The sequence below is a fragment of the Rhipicephalus sanguineus genome, chromosome 4 (genome assembly GCF_013339695.2).
Source record: "Rhipicephalus sanguineus isolate Rsan-2018 chromosome 4, BIME_Rsan_1.4, whole genome shotgun sequence".
Lineage (NCBI taxonomy): Eukaryota > Metazoa > Arthropoda > Arachnida > Ixodida > Ixodidae > Rhipicephalus > Rhipicephalus sanguineus.
The window spans coordinates 194,206,567-194,227,068 of NC_051179.1; the positions used below are offsets into that span (position 1 = coordinate 194,206,567).

Sequence of the window (20,502 nt, forward strand, 5' to 3'; positions counted from 1 at the left end):
GCAAGCCATGCCATGCCAACTGTACATCGTTGCTATAACCGAATATGGTGTACCCAAGGTAGGACCACCACACAAGGTTAACCCTCGCCGCCAGGAGAAATGGAGGTAAATGGAAGAGAGAAGACGACAGGACAGATTGAAAGTGGGAGAGAAAGACGAAGATGTGAGGAGAGAGATAGGAAAAGGCGACTGCCGATTTTCCCCTGGGTGGGTCAGCCCAGGGGTGCCGTCTTCGTGAAGCCGGGGCCAAAGGGGCGTGTTGCCTCTGCCAGGGGGCATTAAAAGTCCAAGCACCTGGTGTCGGCTCAACCTCCAGGATCCTCTTTTCCCCGGGCACGGCACAGCCACGCACGGCTAGGCGTAGGAGGGGCCGAACCCCCCGTTAGCTCGGGTCCGTGGTGTCGCTACACACCAAACGCCTCCTCGCGCAGACGCCCCTGCGGGGAAAAAAAAAAAGAGTTTTGACTATCTGTGTATGACAACGTCAAATTAAAAGTGTCATATGGGGGGGGGGGGGTTGGGAGTTTGGCGCATCGATATGGGCTGATTGTGTGCTATAAGTAGCAGGGGATCACAAGAATAAATTTTTGTTGGAAGTAGCGCCTACGTGTGTGCATATGTGTGTCTTTTTTGTCGTCCGTGTTTTCCGTGTGCTCATGGTTTTTTCAAGATGGAATATCAACTTGCCCAAACTGCCGCACTGCGGAAGTAGGGAATTCAGGCGTTCGGACTCGATTGTGTCTCAAAAGTAGGAAATCCACGCGCAACAACGGGTTTACCGGGGAAACTGAGTGGCGTCGCAGAAGTCCGGACACTGCGTGGGGAGTGTTGCGATACATCGGACATCTCCGTAGCTGTGCGTGCCGTGTTGACTACGCACAGCGACGCGTTCGCTGGGGCATGGCCGGACTGGAAAGACTGCGCGCACGTTCCGTGGCTGGGGAAGCCGATTAGTAGCGTCGCAGAAGGCGTGGCGCTTCCTTCAACAAAACGCGTTCGATCTGGCGCTCCAGTGATTCGGGCACACTACGGACGCTGGCAAAATACTGAGACGGACCGTAATGAAAAAAAAAAAGAGATACTGCCACAGACGAATTGATACCTCCTTACAAGTTGCCCTGCTTTTTTTGGTAAATTGGACCAAAATTAATGCAGTAACAGAAAAAAATACTTGCCTTCAATGCAGCCAGAACATTCTGGCGGTGATTCTTGCTCGTACGTGGGAAAAAAAAAAAAACATGCGCACGTGGAAATCCCGTGCACTATTTCTGCCGCGGTCTCCGCAGCGTGTTTCTCTTCGGATGGATGGATGGAAGGGATTTCTTTTTTTTTTTTGTCGATCCTGGTGACAAGTGTGCCACCAGGCTCGACAAAAAAATCCCTTTACTCTTCTTTTTCTTAGTGTTGGCCTAGTGTCTCTACTTCAGTTAAATCTGCCTTATTACAGAAAAAAAAAACAAATTCTCAGCCCAGTTTTCTGCCTTTTACGGCAGAATGTCCTTATTTTTTTTCCAATATTTATTTTTGTCCTTTCTCTCTGATTTTCTGCCCCGCCAATACTCTAACCGTCTCTTACTTATTTCAATTGTGCGTGTGTTCAGCTTTCCATTATCGCCTCTAAAACCCAAGGCTTAATTCATGTAGGCTCGTGCCCAAACGTACAGCTGGGTGGATATCTCCACGTTCAATCAGAACATGCTCCGCCGTTTCCTTATCTTCCCCGCAGCATGTGCATTGTTCTTCTTTAAATTACTGAATCTCGCTTTATAACTATGCGTTCTAAGGCAACCCGATCTCGCTTCAAATAGTAAAGTGCTTCCCCTTGAATTATCGTAAAATGCCTCTCTCCTTATTTCATTTTTGCCCTTTCGGTAGTTACTCAAAGCCGGTTTTTTCTCCATAGCTGCCGTCCAGTAAATCCTCTCCACCTCTCTGACTTTTCGCTTATTGCTTACACTAGTGAGCCTCCTAGTTCTTTTGTAGCATTAGAACGTTTAACTAGGCAAGTTGGTGTGATATTCCATCTTGAATGAATAAAACGCGCGAAATAACGAGGACGAACAGAAGAAACAACAGACCACGGCGCTGCCACACAACACCCGTAGACAGTCCTGGTAGTAACGCACTTGGCGCCACCATTCCGAACGCAGTACGGGCACATCCTCCTCGAATGGCCCGCTCTACGACGAAGCAACTATTTTCCCGACGGAGACAAATAGCGGTAATGCGCTCTTGATGCGGACGCGGGCGCCCGTACGTAGCGGAGCGCGCACGTCATGCGGCCGGGGCAAAGCGCACATGTCAAGGAAGGCTTCTCCGTCGGCCACACAACCGCTCCCCCTCCTCACACCACGCACCCGCGCCGGGTTGCTGTCCCCCACCGCCATCCCCCTTTTTTTTCTCGCCCCGCTCCTTGTTCGTTCGTTCCGCGTCCCCTCCTTCGTAATGCCGTCGCCGCTCTCTCCCCCGCCGGCGCATCTCCGCTGAGAAGCACGCTCGCTCCCTCGCATCTCTGAGAACGTTCCGGCAGCCGCATTATAACCGGTCTTTCATCTCGGGGGACTGCACAATAAGCGGTATGCGTATACATGGACAGGGTCGTAGCCAGAATTTTTTTTTAGGGGGGGGGGGGTTCAACCATACTTTATGCATGTTCGTGTGTGCGTTTGTATGTGTGTGTTATGTATGAACAAGCATAATTGAAAAATTTCGGGGGGGGTTTGAACCCCCCCAACCCCCCCCCCCCCCTTGGCTACGCCCCTGTACATGGAGGGTAAACGGGAGTCAGAAAAACCGCATTATAGCCGGTACTGCACTGTAAGCGGTTACGTTGTAAGTGGTCTGAGCTGTACTGCGTTCAGAATGGTGGCGCCAAGTGCGTTACTACCAGGACTGTCTACGGGTGTTGTGTGGCAGCGCGGTGGTCTGTTGTTTCTTCTATTCGTCCTCGTTCTTTCGCGCGTTTTATTCATTCAAGATGGATTCTTTTGTAGCGTTAGCTACACTTGCCGAGCCGGAGCCGATTTCGCGTGGATCCTCATGAGCCATGCTGTGCATGCGCGAGGATCAGTGATGTCACACAGCTGGCTCACCGGAGCCGGCATCTCACGCGCTCTCTGCCACGGCCGCGCGTGACTCGCCGCTGCTGGTCTACGCGTTCGGAGGAGTGGCGTCGTAGCCGCGACACACACACTGGCGCCGGCGCGCATGCGACTCGCCACTGCTGGTCTGCGCATTCGAGAGGAGTGACGTCGTAGCCATGGCAGACACACTGGTGCCGGCGCGCGCGCAGCTATTCGCCTTCACTGTGCAGTCGCTGTCTGACACTGCGTTGGAGCCTCTTGATAGCGCCTCTGACTGACATTTGCAGGTGGGTAACGCCATGGAGAAGGAGAGCGCAAATGCTGCTCAATGGCGCAGAAGAGCCGAGAGGCTTATCTCATCGGATCCCGAAGTAGTTGCCTGGAAATTAGCGGTTCAGCGTACGAAGAATGAACAGAAGAAGGCTAATAATCCTAGACAATCTGGAAAGCTAAGAATAATCAGCTGAACCTTTGCTAACCCTATGTATATCCTGGCATAGCCGAGCTAAGCCACTGCAAATTTTTCTCCACTGTGTGTCCACGCTCTTCTTATACAAATAACAGAACACCTTCTCTGCCCATCTACTCTCCTTCATATTCCTTAGCCTTTCTTCGAACCTTATTTTGCTCTGAGCTTCCCTCGCCTCAAATCCTGCCCATCCCATATCGCCCTTTACAGCCTCATTTGTCGTCCTCCCAACGCAAGACGCACCCAACGCGAGATGTTCCATAGTCCTTTGATTTATGTCCATGCACGATTGCTCATCTCCCCTCATGCACACCACTGAGTTCCCAAAAGTAAGCCCCGGAACTATTAGACGTTTCCACAGACCTCGAAGCACCTCGTACCTATTGTATCCCCACAACAGTCTGTGTTTCATTATTGCAGCATTCAAGGAGGTTCTATAGAACCTCTGGAGTGGTAGTCCCGGCCGCCGCCAACGGGAGCAAGTGAAGCCGCCGGCGGCCATGTAGCTAGAGAAAAACATGGCGCGACCGCCATAGACGGCAATGGAATACGCGCGGCGCGCGTGTTGGTTTGCAGTCCCACAATCAAAAAATGAGATGGAAACTGCTTTAAAGTTACACCCACGAACAGTTGCCTCTTCTCGTTTATGAAACAAATTATGTCATACACCCTTTGTCAGCTGCAGACTTTCAGAATAATCTGTTGTCGAAGGGGTGCTTCGTATATCGAGCACGCTGGAACACTAATTACATATGTGTTACTAGGAACTGGGTTTTTGTGATGTAACGGCGTCAGTGTTCAAGGGGTAACCACAAGCTAACGTGGAATGCACTTATTCTCTTTACATAAGCACACATCCATCACGCGAACATTTGGCCAGAAGGAGGATTCGCAAGCATTAGCCTACGTGGGCGACGTGTGCCATCACGGCAAGCGCAGCGTGCACAGCCTCGAAACGAGGTAGCTCTCGCCCTCTCAGACTAGACGCATAAAAAAAGTAAAGCAGCCGTGTCCTTCGGTGTTTCGGTTCCGGTTTGGTCGGATTTCAAAAGAGTTACATTTTGCTTTTGCCGCAATTTCTTCTTTTCGTAACTATTTGTGTTGAAGCTACGTCAAGGAGGTAGAAACTAACAGGCTTTTGTAGATGCGCTGGGAAAGCAGGAAAAATTGTGGGTACACTGCCAGGCCGTCTGCCCTGGTCGTCTGCCCCGTTCTGTCGAAGCAGCATTCTGCGAAGTGAATAGAGCAGAGGTGGTTGGTTGGTTGGTTGTTCCTTGGCAACCTGGCGCAACCCACCGCGGGGGATCGGCCATGAAACGGGCGGCACCTTATTTTAGAGATAAAATTTTTTACATGGAGCAGAGGTGGTCAGAGCTGGTCACCGTCTTTAGCTCTCTAACCACTTCTTCGACTGGCACGTTCCCAGGTAGAACGCTGCACGCAGTCTTTTGGAAACATGTAACACGGATAATCACGTCATGGAATGTTGCGTTTGCCAATTCCTCGCATGCATCAAATTCGATATCCATGCACTGGATAAATATGCATGCACGCCGTCAGTCTTGACTTGCAAGAAAACACCAGAAATCTCGGAATTCTAAGGGCGTTCAGACTTCCTACTCGTACCAGTAATGCTTGGTACGTCCAGCTAGACTGCACCCCATTATTTGGTACTTCGTGCATACACTTAAAAATCACTTACAACGTCGTGTCAGCGAACATTTAAAGCGTAAAATTTTCGTCGATACAACTGTACGCATGTATTACATGTATGCGCACCTTTCAAATTGTTTCCAGTTTAACAGCATGCACGGAAAAACAGACAATCGACAGCGAACGAAGTGAGGACACTTACACGTGAAAAGTGATCCCAGGAGTCTTCTTGTTGCGATTTGTGCAGCCATAAGCGACGCACAAAGTCACCATGGCCTCGTAAAATGTTTAACTGCTTTACAAAAGCATGCCACCGTCCCCAAAGACAACTGCGACGGCGGGGCAACGGAGCGCACTCCGTCGTCTGCTTCCGAGTTTTTCCTTTTGCAATATGGCGGCGATCGGCTTCACTTACGGGGGCGCCACCTCCACTCTAGAAGAAATAGTATAACCTCCTTGGCAGCATTCCTCTTTCCTTTTGCCTGTCCCTCCGTGTACCTGTCACCCTAATTTATCCATACTCCGAGGTACTTGTATTTGCTCACCCTCAATATTTCTTGGCGCTATATTGACACCGCCTGATCACAATGATCATTGAATACCATCAATCCACACTTCGTTATGCTATATCCTAGTCGAAGAGCTTCACCTTCCCTTCCGCATATATCCGTCAGCCGCTGTATATCATCTCGACTGTCCGCAAATGAGGCTATATCGTCCGCATAAAATAAACCTGGAAGCTTCTGCTCAATCATCACACCACTCTGTTTGTGTGACAGATTAAAACCAATGTTGCTACCTTCTAGCGCTTTTTCCATATTCACCATGTACAGCATGAATAACAACGGGGACAAAGGACATCCCTGTCTCAGCCCCTTGCTCAGCGCCTTGCTAATATCAACGTTCTCTTTGCTACAGACTCCTTCCCATTCAATGCAAACTGTATTTTCTCGGTATATTTCCCTCAAAAGCTGTATACAGTCATCGCCTGTGCCCATTTCTTTCAATATATTCCACTAAATTTCCTGATTAACGTTGTTGTACGCCCCAGTGATGTCTAGAAAAACCACGTACAAGGGCCTATTTTCTAATAATAATATCTGGGGTTTAACGTCCCAAAACCACGATATGATTATGAGAGACACCGTAGTGGAGGGCTCCGGAAATTTTGACCACCTGGGGTTCTTTAACGTGCACCTAAATCTAAGTACACGGGCATCAGACATTTTCGCCTCCATCGAAAATGCAGCCGCGGCGGCTGGGATTCGATCCCGCGACCTTCGTGTCAGCAGCCGAGCGCCATAACCACTAGACCACCGTGGCGGGGCAAGGGCCTATTTTCTATTTTAGATATTTCTCTACACTGAGTGAGAACAAACAGGTTATCGTCTAATCGCCTGTCGACTCGAAATCCATTCTGGAGTTCTCCCAAACTATCGTTATGTTCTGCCCACGTTTCTATTTTCATTTTTACTGCTTGCATTGCCAACCTGTATGCAGTCTAACACGGATATATCAAACTCGAAGGGGATCGCAAATTATTTTGATATACGAAAAATTTGATATAAAAAAATACAGGCTCCGAGACCTTACCAGTGGCGGATGATCACCTGCAGTCGGCGCATTCAAGAATGACAACTAATTCCACACACACGATGCAACAGAATGTTTTATTCGCGCGAAAAAAAATAGCTTATCTTGGCCTGCTTCTTCGTCTTCAAAATGAAGTTGAAGACGCTGGCCTCGATCTTATCGAGGCTGTCCAGGTGCGACAGCCCGGTTCACTCCATGTCGCCGCAAAAACGGCGTATCGAGCCAAACGCTGCCGCTACCTCAGCGGCGGAGTACGCGCGTGTAGCCGCCGCCTCGTCGAGGTGATCTTCGTCGCCACTTGAGCTGTCGGCCTGGGCATCCTGGGTCCCTGCGAGCACAGCTATAATGTCCTCTTCAGCGAGGCTCGCAACAGCCTGAACATTGCAGTCCGCTTCCTCAAAATTGTCCGCCGACACTTCGGGTGGAATGGCAGCCGGGAAAAGGGACGACAGCTTGTGCCGTCTTCACTGGTTTCCGCAAGTTCCGCCGTCACGAAGACTGCCTTCCTGAAGCAGTTGGCCACTGTGTCCGTATTCACGTCTCGCCAGGCGCCCGTCACCATTTGAATGGCACCAAGCAGGTCAACCTTCAGCCTACCTTGAAGGACTTGATGATGCCCTGGTCGAGCAGTTGCAGCTTCACTGTCGTGTTGGCCAGCAGAAACTTCAGCTAGATGTTTTTGAGCTCGCAGGGGAGCACGCACGCGAAAGAGGAATGCGGTGGTATGCGACAAGTCACGGAAGTGAACTCCGCCAACAAAGTGCTCGCGATCAGTCGCGATGGCGGCGATGGCTACCCGGGCTACCTGCGAGGGCAGCAGCGATGTACGAAAGGCGTGAGCTGTGGTTGGCTGAGCAAATACAAAAGGGGCGGGCTGTGGTTGGTTGATCAAAACTCATAAAACAGCAACAAATAAAAGAAAGAAAAGGCAAAAGGAGGAGGCCGCCGGCTCCTTCGTTCCTGCTCTCCGAGCCGACAGTTACGCGGAGAGCATAGAAGAAGGAGAGAAAAAAAAGCAAAAAAAAAAAAGCCGTTCCACAAGTTAAAGAACGCGGCCAGCAGGAGTACAGTCCGAGCCCTCTCGCCCTCACGTTTTTCGAGCTTTTCGGACGTCGGCTGAGGCACGGTGCCGCGAAGGTCGCGGGGCTCAGCGAGTGCCGAAGCACGCCTTCCAGCTTGCGCGGCGTTCGATATATCTGATGGCGGGTAAAAATACCGTTGTATATAAACGTGTGAATTTCTATACTTTTACAAAGGATTTTCAAGGAGATAATTTATAAGTTCGATACAGCCGAAAATTCGATATATGTGGGTTCGATATTTCCGCGTTCGACTGTAGTACCGATGTAATGGTTAGTGGTCTATACGAGTGAATGTTATCCTTTTCTCCCTTGCCTTTATAGATTAAGTTCATTCTACTTTTTCACCAACTATCCGGTATTTGCCTATCCTTTAAGAATTTTTTACGGCTTTCAGCAGTGCTTCTTTAGTGCTATGTCCTAGTTGGTTAATGAGGCTAACAGGAATCCCATCTAAACCCGCGGCAGTGCGCTTTGGAATTTTTCCCTCGGCCTTTTTCCAGTTGAAATTCTCCAGAACTAGCTCTTCCTCGGTTGCTCTCTCCGCCACACTTTTACTCACCAGGGAAATCCCCTGAACGCTCTTTTTAAACAAATCAGCTTTACCTTTCGGATGTAACCTAGCGCTTCGTACCCTTCCTGTTGATTTCCTCCTTCATCTACAATATGTTGTTGCGTTGTGACAGACTTCCTACCTAGCGCCTTTATGTGGCTCCAAAATATTCTAGGTGCGGCCTCCTTTTTTTCGTGAATCTCTGTTACCCAGCGTTCACTTTCGCCTTTAATTTTTGCCTCGACCAATTTCTGTACAATGGATTTTTTCTCTAAATATATTTCCCATATTTTGTTGACTTCGTCCTGCGGCCGCTTCTCCTTTTTTGCCCTTCTATGATCCCGTGATGCTTCATGCTGCTTCACGATCATTTCTCGGATTTCCTTGTTCCACCAACTTTTTGGCTTGCTCTTTCCTTTCCAGCAAATAGCTTTCTTCTCTCTCCCTATCTCTTTCGTCATTAGATCTAACAGCTAACTGTACTCCCAGTCCTTGTCTTGTATTTTGCCTACTTCTTCCTCGACTGTTGAGGCTGTATTTATTATTTGTTTGTCATTTAAATATGAGGTGCCAGACTTTGATTCCATGCTCTTATTTCCAGTTTTATATCCCATTTGTAATGTTATTTGTGTATGATCACAACCCAAGCTTTTAATCCCTTCCTGGTCTATTCTCATTTCCCTCAGTTTGTGATAAATTCCTTCACAGTAATCAATACTTGATTGTTTGTTTCCTACTTCGCACGTGATCTGGCTGTCACATTTAGGCCCCGTGTTAACTATCTCCAGACTATGTTGCTCGCAGAGATTTAGTAATAACTTCCCATAGGTGTCTGAATATCGGTCAAGGTCATGTATGTAGGCATTCATGTCCCCTAGAAGGATGATTTCGGCCCCATTACCAAATTTCTTAATATCTGCACTCATGCAGTCCACTATCTCCTGATTCTTTTCTCTGCAGTTATTTCCCATCCACGAGTAGGTCCAGTGAATGCGCCCGGCCGTCCAGTGAATGCGCCCTCTCGGCACTTGCAGAAGTTCCACATTCGTTTTGAAAAGCAACGATGCCATGCATATCTATGTGATCGCTGACAGCTGACATTATTTCAGCTTGCGGAATTGTGTAATACAAAATAATGTGGAACGAATGTGGAATTTATGCAAGTGCCTTCCTCGAACTGTTAGAACTTTATCTTTCTTCCACGTGTGCAGAGGGGGAAGTATATACCCAAAAAGATGGGATATGCATCGGCTCGTGCTTAGCGCCGATTCTCAGCGATATGTTTCTGGCCATACGTGATAAAAGGTTGAAAGGCCATTTGGAAAAGCTAGATGTGTGCCGCACTTTCAGGTTTGTTGATTATTTTGTATTTTTACACTGTGACACCCTCAAATTTAAGGGGCTGTTTTCAAATGTTCACCCCATCTTTCTTGAGCACCTTCAGCCCTTGGTTCTAACACATGAAATACCAGTTCATGACACCATTAGATTTTTAGACATTTCACTTCACTTCTCACCCTCTCATGTATGCTGGTCTTACGAGCCCCGAGCTCAAAAACCCATCCTTCCTTACGCTTCAGCCCATTTGAAACTTGTTAAAAGAGCCAGTATTCATTCTGTTTTTAATAATGTTTTAAAGAAGTGTTATGAACACACCATGCAACGAAGCCTTAAGGAACAAGTCAACCGCCTCACGAAAGCTGGCTACCCTTCCGAGCTTATGGTCGCTGTTGCGCACAAACTGAAGCATACTTTTAGAACTCGCAATGGCAGCGAGTCATTCCAACTGAAAGAAAAAAGAAACAAAGTTGTTGCCATGCCCTACCTCCATCAGGTATCACACAACCTCAAAAGAATTGGAAAACGTGCGGGTGTGGAAGTCGTCTTCTCGGCTCCCAAAAAACTGGCCGGCATGTGCAAAAAGGTTAACCGTAGGAATGAAGAATCACATGGATGTACAGTCAGGCATGTCAAGCAGTTTGTCGAGTGCAAGAAAGGTGTAATTTATTCCCTGCCGTTATCGTGTGGGAAAGAGTAGGTGGGACAAACCGGACAATGCATAAACCAAAGACTAAAAGAGCACCATGACAATGTCGCACGCGTAGCCACTTGTGGTCACGTGGCCAAACACTGCAGAGATTGTCGATCTGACGAAAATGACAGCGAAACTTGTGAACCGATGTACAGAGACAGCAAAGTAATAGGCAAGCATCGTGATGCTCTAACAAGAGAAATACAGGAGGCACATGTGATAGCGAAGTTGCAAGATATGTGTATAAGCGCACCCTCAGTAGCATTGTCCCAAAAAGAAATCGAATATCTTGACTGTGAAGTTTGACGCATGTCTGCTTTCTCCCGGCACTAATGTCCCTTCCGCGCATGTTTCTTGCCCGTTTCTACTCGCCACCAGTGGTATAAAAGACTGGCTGGTTTCAATAAAATATCAGTTGTCAGTCAGCGCTCCGTTTGTCTTGTGTTCCTTACTGTGTTGTCGTCTTGCGCTGTAAAATATGGTAATATAAAAGCATAGAGTTTCATACAATAACTGGCGTTGCGATCGTTCAACCACTATGGGAATGATGGGAAGTACAGGCTTCGGATTGGATTTTGTTAGCTAGCAAGCTGTCTACAGATTTTTTAAATGCGAAGCATTTCTTAGCAAACCTCAGGCACTTTGGCCATTTCTGTCTACGTATCTATCTATCTGTCTATCTAGCCGCCTATGTCTGGGCGCTTTCCTGGTCGTCTCCACAACATGTAATGTACCAAAATTGGCATAGCAGGAGATCAGTGTATGACTAACACGATTCACTGGTCATGACATGAATAACGCAAAATACCTGTCGCGGACGTCATGAAACCCTTTCTCTCAGTCACGTGCGGCACATACCCGTATTCCAGGGTTCATGTTATGCGGGTATGTGCCACAGATGATACAGAGTCTTAACCAGCACAGTAACCGCGAACACACACATTCACATGCAAAGACAGTGATAATAAGAATAATTGTTGGGGTTTTATATCCCAAAACCACGATATGATTATGAGAGACGTCGTAGCGAAGGGCTCAGGAAATTTTTACCATCGGGTGTTCTTTAACGTGTACGGAGATCACACAGTACATGGGCATCTAGTATTTTGCCTCCATCTAAATGCGACCGCCGCGGCTGGGATCAAACCTCCGACCTTTGGGTCAGCAGCCGAGCACCGTAACCGCTACACCACCGTGGCAGATGGAAGAAAAGTGAGGAAGCTGAAGACATACCCCTGGAAGACGCACAACTACCATTCACTCGTCCACGTGGTCGGCAACGTGGACCACGTGGATTACGCATTAGTCGGGGTCAATACTTCCTATAATAAATCTTCTGAGAGAATCAGGCCTCTCATCATTACTGGTGACTTCAACATTGATTTATCAAGACCCAACAATGCTTGGTCCTTATACTGCGTGAAAGACTGCTTGGATGTGGACAGGGCATCAACAGACCTCGCTGCCACGTCCACGACAGGAGGCATCATAGGTCATTTCATCGCAAGAGGCATCCAGTATTTCCACCAGCTGCACTATACCTCGCCCTTCACTACACCTAGACTCCTCATAGCCACGATCCGGAACGGATCCGATTAACAAGTCCGGTCCAGCGGCTGGTGCTCACTGATCACGGTGATGATGACCTTGTTCAAGAACTGTCGAGAACCCCTTCTACACATACACACGGGTTCGTGAAACGTGCGTGCGTGTACGTCATAACGAACAGGTACAGTAGACTCTCAGTAAACGGAAATCTCTTAAACGGAATTACTGCTTAAATGGAACAACTGCCTGTGGTATGATTGGTTTTGTGCTTGAATTCTGCAGCCCTGTTCATCTCTCAGTAAACAGAACTCCTGTTAAATGGAACACATTTTCCTGGTCCCTTCAGGTTCCATTTAATGAGAGTCTACTGTATAAGCATAAAAACTGTAACTGCGACTGTAACGTACGTGCAGTGCGCCTGCGCGTGCCACTCGGCTGTAGGTATATCTAGGGAAACTTTCCTGAATGAAGCTTAGTTGCGAGTAACAGCTGTCCTGTGCATCTCTGTTCCTTCCCTGCCCTGTTCGCATTCGCGCTATCCAGTATTGAAGATTGTAAGCACTGCATATTAGCTTACCACGTCCGGTGTTGGTAACACCCATGTTGGCATCGTTACGCAACAGTAAACAACTAAGTGGCGTGAAAGACGGATTCGATGTGGAGAGGGCATCAAAAGACCACGCTGTCACGTGCAGGAAATGAGGCATCATAGAGCATTTCATTGTAACAGGCATCCAGGATTTCCACCAGCTGCACTGTACCTCGCACTTGACTACACTTAGACTCCTCATAGCCGCGATCACGAACGGATCCGATTAACAAGTCCGGTCCAGCTGCTGGTGATCACTGATCACGGTGATGATGACCTTATTCAAGAACTGTCAAGAACCCGTTCTACACATGGATAGCGCCTGTCCATGTTCATTCTTCCTGTGTCCCTGTCTTGTTTATTTGCGCTTACCAGTTTTACCGTCAAGTTCTACACATACACATGGGTTCTTGAAACGTGCATACGTTCTCCGTCAAAACGGACAAGTATAAGCATAACAACTGTAACTGTGACTAACGTACGTGCAATGCGCCTGTGCGTACCACTCGGCTGTGTATATATATCTAGAGAAACTTTAGTGAATGAAGCTTAGTTGCGAGTAACGCCTGTCCTCTGCTTCTGTGTTCCTTCTTTGTCCTGTTCGGATTCGCACTATCCAGTGTTCAAGAATATAAGCACTACATATCAGCTTACCGCGTCTGGTGTTGGTAACACCCATGCTGCTGTTGGCATCGTTACGCAACTGTAAACAACTGGTTATATAATACAGTCTAACCCGGGTATATCGAACTCGCCAAAAAACGTTTAATAGTTCGATATATGGCATAATTCGATATAGGCCCGCTATAGGATTTGATGATACAAAGGTACATACCAATAAGAAAAGTACTTTATTAATATGGTGGCTTACTTGCGTGCCCTACTTTGGAACAAAATAGTCCTGGATTTTCTTCTGTTTCAATGACTTCGCTGCCTGCGACAGCACGCACGCCTCCACGTTGTCCGACGAGTCGGAGCAGCCTTCCATATTCACACAATAGCGCAGGACCAACGCAAGTGCACTAATCACTTCGGAGGATGGAGGCAAAGGGCCATCGTCAATTTCCTTATTGCTGTCGCTTTGGCTCGTGGTCGGCATGACATCTGCAATGTAGTCCTCATCTTGTAGCTGGCCCATGATGGCGACATCATCGTCCGCACTGACGAACTCGTCGAATGTTGATCCGTATGCGGCGGCGACATCAGACTTCTCACCGCGCTCGACTCGATTTATAATCTCGAGTTTCGCGGCGAATGGCAAATTCTGCCTCTTTGCACAAGCCATGACGACAGCGCGCCAAGAAAGTTCACAGAGCGACAACAGGCAACACCACCAGCACGGACCACGCTGAATGAGGACTCGAGGAAAAGAGGCAGTAGCAGGCATGCAAGCATAAATAAAGAAACAATGGCGCTCACTTGTACCGCCTCCGCGCCTCGGAAAAAGCACGACGGCCTCTGATTGGCTGTAAGCGCTGCGAGCAGGCCAGGATCATTTTTTGCAGGGGGGTGTTCGCTCGTGCACAGCCGGGTCTAAACCACTTTTTCTAGGGTGGTGCCGGCAGTTTTCTCCGCCATTGCGAGGGAAAGCCAACTTGCTGGGGCACTTTTGAGGCACATGGAGTTTGATATATTGATTGTCGTTGCTATTTTCGTTCGATGTAACAGTAACCTTGCTATATATTCTCAAAGTAAATTTACCGTGCTTAGAAATTGTTCGATATACAGGATAATTTGATATAAACGGGTTCGATATAGTCGGGCTCGACTGTACATATGCGACTCTTCATCATATGAGTGTGCGTATACCACTTCCGCATTTCTCTAGCGTCATTCCGTAACGTTTTGCTCAATGGGAAAAATTACGGCACAGTCACCATTCCGCGCATGCTTCGCATAACATCGATTCCCACGGTACGTGGGATCTGCTGAATTCTTTCTACAGTTTCAGTTTCGTTCTTTGCGAGGCTTGGGCAGTGGGGTGCGCTGCAAAGCACTCAAGCAGTGCCTTTGTTGTTCAAAGAGGCTGAAGACCGCTAGGTTTCTTGGTTTGCTGTCATGTTGCAGCTGTACAGGTTATTAATGAGAACTAACAGACAGCAATGCCAAGGAAAGTATAGGGGGTGTTATTTGTAGTAATTGGAATATGGGAAGAAAGTAAAGTGGACGAAAAGATAACCTGCCGCTGGCAGGGACCAAACCTGTGACCATCGAATAACGCGTCCGATGCTCTACCACTGAGCTACGGCGACGGTCGTCTCCGCGTCCACTTTATAGGGTATATATGTGGATTAAACTTGGGAGTGTTAGTCAGCGCCGATCAAAGCTATTGTGGCGAGTGAGGAACACTCTTTTGTCTGCCTTTTTTGGCATCACGTAGCACGTGATCCATTTATGAGCAGGCAACTGACCAATAATCCCTCGCATACTACCTGAAGGCATCAAGTCTGCCAGGACGAGACCCTCACTATGAATGAAGGAAAGAAGATTACTTTTAAGGGCTCGTTTTTCTTTGTTAGACACAATATTAATGAGAACTAACAGACAGCAATGCCAAGGAAAGTATAGGAGGTGTTATTTGTAGTAATTGGAATATAAATGAGAAGAAAGTAAAGTGGACGAAAAGATAACCTGCCGCTGGCAGGGACCGAACCTGCGACCTTCGAATAACGCGTCCGATGCTCTACCACTGAGCTATGGCGGCTGTTGTCTCCCCGTCCACTTTATAGGGTATATATGCGGATTAAAGTTGGGAGTGTTAGTCAGCGCCGATCAAAGCCATGGCGGCGAGTGAGGAACACTCTTTTTTCGGCATTTTTTGGCGTCACGTAGCACGTGATCCATTTACGAGCAGGCAACTGACCAATAATCCCTCGCATGCTACCTGAAGGCATCAAGCCTGCCAGGACGAGACCCTTGCTATGAATGAATGAAGGTTGTATTTGACAGTTTTAGCAAAGCGTTGTGCACTCACCGCTGCGCATAGATGGAGCGTCCCATGCCAGTGCAGGAAATTGCATAGAGTTCACGCTTGGTGATAAGCACTACTTGTCAAAACTCTTTCAAATCGACTGCAAAACGACGGTGAAGCTAAGTAGATGCACCGTCACGCTCCTCCGACTCGACTTCACAACAAAACGAGAAATGCGTTGGGGGCAGGCCACTTGGACAGACGCATCTGGTGTCGCAGCAGATGATACGTTAAGTGTTTCTCACTCAATACGGTACTGTTATTTCCATAAATAGATAATGCGTACTTTCGAGGGAAAGGCAAACGCGTTTGTTTTAAGTGTTGTAAAGAATAATTCATTATATTGTGATGCCAAATCTGGAACACAACTGCAGAGCACTACATACCCTGGTGGTTGAATTTGTCCAGGTTTCACTTCCAACTCACCGTCACGCAAACTTCTTGTAATAAGTTTTACGTACAAAAGGATGAAGCAAGTATTAATTGTAAATATGTTCATACCGCTTTGTTTTACACTCTGCAAACAAGCGTCGCGAATCTCAAGAACCTAATCCATCCGAAGCAAGTCCGAAGCCTGTACTTCCCATCATTCCCATGGTGGTTGAAGCGCCGCTCAAGGAGCTCGCGTAGACACTAGCGCCAGATTCCCCTCTAGGTATTATTGTAAGAAACTCTATGGGTAAAAGCCTCGAGCGGCGCATCGTCCGCTCGTCTGCCAAGCAGAGTTTAGGGTGCAAACGCTTGTTTGGTTTCTTCCAGTGCCGCCAGACGACTCTAATCTCCACGCATCTCGGCGGAACCTTTTGAAGCTGGCGTTCACTTTTAATGAAAATCTAGTAACCTGGCAAACGCGGCGCGAAAGCGCCGCTGCTTTCTTTCCATGCGGGTGCACTTGCGACCACGGCAATGCGGGCGTTCTGCATGTGTCGTGTTTTTCGCGAGCGAAAAACGCGCCATGCGGTTCCGCCTTAACTAGTTGGCAGGGGTGATCACAAAGCTTCATCAGACTAATGCACCACTATTTAGGCCGCCTGACTACATGTTCTGTGGCTGCTAAAGTAGCGACACAGTCCAACATGCCCAATGTTTACATGCAGCCTGGTGCACTTGCGTTCCAGAGGGCTGCGCAAAAGCGATTGCGGTAAAGGATAGAGGGTAATAAACTTCCTAAATCAGGCCAAATTAAGAAGTAGAGGCCCAAAAGATTGCCTCCTGGCAAGGGCACCAATTATTACTCTCCTGGCACACATTAGCATAGGATCAACTGCAACCAAAACTTTGTTGTCCATTTTCTCAAAAGAGTGTTTTGTGCCTGCCACTTTGCTTGTGGAAAGCATTTCACGACTATGGCCTGGCCGTTTTTTATGCTGTTTGTTTTACTGTAATCCATAGACTGTGCTGTACTTCAACACAGTCTTGGAATTTTTGTTTAGACTTTCATTAATTTCTTGTTTCATAATTACTGCATGGCACGATTAGCTGAGACACACGCATTTTCATGTAATGTTCAGCAGAAAATTATTAGGGCGGTAAAAAAAATCTAAAAGTGTCATTAAATACAAACAGTCTGTGAGAAAAGATACAAAGTAGTTTCAGCCTCCTAGCGTTTTTCATTACTGTGCCAAGCTTTCCACAAGCTTGTGAATTTTTATAAAATAAAATCTAGTAAAGATCTCTTTATGAAAATTTAAATTGTCTTTTTGAGGTGATTTGTATTGCGCGTGCCAAATTTCATCAACCTAGGCCAAGAAACTGAAAAGTTACAAAAGATCCCCACATCCCCCCTTAAGAGGAAAAATAAATCTTATGTTTTTATCATTACCTTAATTTCTAACGTTTTTTTTTTGCAAATAAAAGCCGTTATGAACCGTTACAGAACATTTTTTTTTCGTTCCACAACAGAAATGGGATGGAACTTTTTTTGGTGGAACGAAATAAAACCGAAACAAAAAACGTTCCGACACCCTGTCCGTAAACATTGCTTGTGTTAGAGTGTTAAGAATCAGAACCATCACTGTGCCACAATGTGGTGCTTGCTTGCCAAGGTGCCTACACATTTTGAACCTACTAATGGAATTTGCCATTACTCTTTGGGAAGGTGAATGTACCATGGAGTGCCATCCTCTGACAAATGGTCTGAGCTTTTATTGCACAGTAGTGCAACAGATGTTCTGTTGTGATGCATTCCTGATTGAGCATGCCTTAGAGCAGGGGTCTCAAACTCTGCTAAGCTTGCGGGCCACAGTCACGAATTTCAGTAGGCAGAAGGGCCGAAACAGTAAAAATCGGGGAGAAGGGAAGCTTGAATAAAACGTCACCTAATGTTGCTATTTCAAAGAACGCCTTCCTCATATCACACGTATGGGTCATCTCTGAAGGAATTTGACGTCAGGTTTCAAAAAACGTATCACTCCCGATTTCCACAACGACTAAAATCTGGACAAGATACTGAAATGTAGAGTTTTTGTTACACGGTGATGTTTCAACTCATATTAACCACATGGGGTTACAGAAATGCTTGGGACCAGTCCCATCTGTTGCTTACCCGAACAAAGCACTATTAATCGCTGTAGGCAAGAAAATAATCCGAATCACAAAACTTTATTCCGTGTGAAGCTGCAGGACGATAGCGCAGGCCGCCGTGATGATGATGTGGGCTCAGACTTCTCACACACAAGGATAGCTTTAATGTGAATGCGGGATGGGACTGACAGACATGTTACACAAGCAGACACAAGTGAAACACACTCCAGTCTATCGTCTAGTCCATAGCGTATATCGGCACAGTAATAGCACATTCACCGTAGGTCCAGGTGTGCGTAGGGACGGAGGCCAACGCTGGAATGGTCTGGGACGTTGCCCAGCACGGTAGAGGACATGGCTTGGCTGCCGAGGCCGGGTGACCCAAGAGCCTTAGGTAACCACACGGCTGACGACCAGGAATGTGGATCCCGCCCAGACAGCTCAGCCTAGCGACATCGCCGACTGTTCATCGGCGTCTCCTTCACTCGATTACCACAATACACACGCACAATCGTCCGCGCACTTCAAGATAGTTAAGGTCCTATCATAGCCGCACGCGACCCGCTGGCCACGTGTTTGAAACCCCTGCCTCAGAGTGTGCACATAGTTTAAGCACATGTCATCTGCTTTGCATGTGCAGTCAACATTCCAGTGCCTGACGAGTGCCCGATATGGCATCTCATGGGGTGCCCTAGGTGCTGCCGAGTTCTGCCTTGAGACTGCACGACAGTACACTCTCGATCGGTGAGTCTTGATTAAGCAAGAAAAGTGCTCTCTCAACACAGTCGTATAGATCTGTCTGCCTATAATGTCAGACCTGCTCATAATGTTGCCAGCGTTAATCTGATTGAGGAAGCCACAATGTAACGAAAGCAGGCCAATAATTTTAGTTTGCCAGCTATCGTAATAAGGTAAAAATTCTAAACAGGTGTTATAAGCTGAAGGGGAACAATATTCGATAGGCAAAGGCCTTCCAGCTTGCGTTCAAAACATTGAAAAAAATCGCTGAGCTTACGGTAACTTCTGTAAGGAAGCAGGTGAAAAATTGTCATTGATTTACAACAGACCCCTTATTAAAGATGAAGTCTTTTGCTATGATAAAGCAGAGAATGAAGTGGCATCCTTCTGGTCTGACACAGTTGGCATGGTGAAGCAATAAAGAGAAAAAAAAAAAGACAAGCAGAAAGGTGAGTTGCAGAATCTTTGCTTCAGACCATGCTATCCAGTAGAATCGGTGATACAGTTGGTACGAATTTCGAGATGATACAAATGTACCACATATAATATGTCATACAAAATAAAAATGGAAAATAATGTGGTGCCACCTCTGGCATGAGCATGGGAGCACAACAGTGCCCTTAAATTTATTATGCAGAACCAGTCATTATAGTTCCTTCAGTATGGCTTCCAATGGGGATTCAGCTCCAGCTAAAGTTTCAGTTCAACTCTCTGATGCCAAGTCAGTGAATCAACCACTAGAGCACCCAGACATGTATTGTAATGGGCAGAATCTCACTGCCTTATAAAACACTTTATTAACCATAGACCGTAGCCATTATTCAATCTGCTGGCTTCCTCTTCTTCGTCTTTCTCCCTGTCTTGTCTGTGCACGGTGCAGGCTTCTCGTTATGCAGCCTGTAATATATATGGACCATTCCATATCAAGTGGCCCCAGTAGTTTTTCAACCATTCTCCAATCATGTTGAAAAAAATTGTGCTAGTATATGTGAATGTGAGGAGTTGTTATTTAGGCAGTATTTTACTAGAAGAAATTTTGTGATAACGAAAGGGTGCTTCGAACTTTGTGCATGGAAGTGAAACTGTCTCTCATGAAATGATTTATACGAAATTACTTTTTTTAGCCATCACTACGAGACAATTTTTTTTCTTAATCCAAAGGTGGCAGTCTTCCATGACTCATAGTTTATTCATTTATAGTTTATTAATTTTGATTTCAATTTTCATTATTTTTGGCCATGACGAAATGTCGCAAAATGCTGCATATTTCAAGATTTTTAGAAAAAAGCACGGATCTTGACGCGAAGGATATATTCACATTGTGGGCTTTATGAGTTCACACAACAAATGATAAGATTACTGCGGGAACGAAGGACACAGAAAGATTGTGATAAAGTTGTTTGTGATAAAGTTGTGACACAGTTGCAGTGATTCCACCCCTGCGCCAACTGTGCCAAAGTGCGCCAAATTGTATTTACTGCGCCATCCTGATAATATCGACGAAAATTGCGCCAAACTGCGCCAAAGTCTCGGATTTGGGGGCGTCTATCACCGGCAATCGCACGGCCGGCGTGTCAGAACATGTGCAGCTTGACCTTGGGGCTGCCAAAGTCGCAACCATGGACCAAGAATTATTCCGCTGAATAAATAGCGCTCGCGCGTGCATCTCGA

General features: G+C 47.0%; 1 protein-coding gene across 1 annotated transcript in view; it reads left to right on the plus strand.

Annotated features, from left to right (window-relative positions):
- Positions 1 to 20,502, plus strand: part of LOC119391000 (glutaryl-CoA dehydrogenase, mitochondrial) — a 127,071-nt gene that overhangs the window by 31,219 nt on the left and 75,350 nt on the right. The window contains exon 2 of the mRNA XM_037658705.2: positions 18,734 to 18,837. Within this exon, the coding sequence (XP_037514633.1) occupies positions 18,734 to 18,837 (104 nt within the window). The remainder of the gene's footprint in view (positions 1 to 18,733; positions 18,838 to 20,502) is intronic.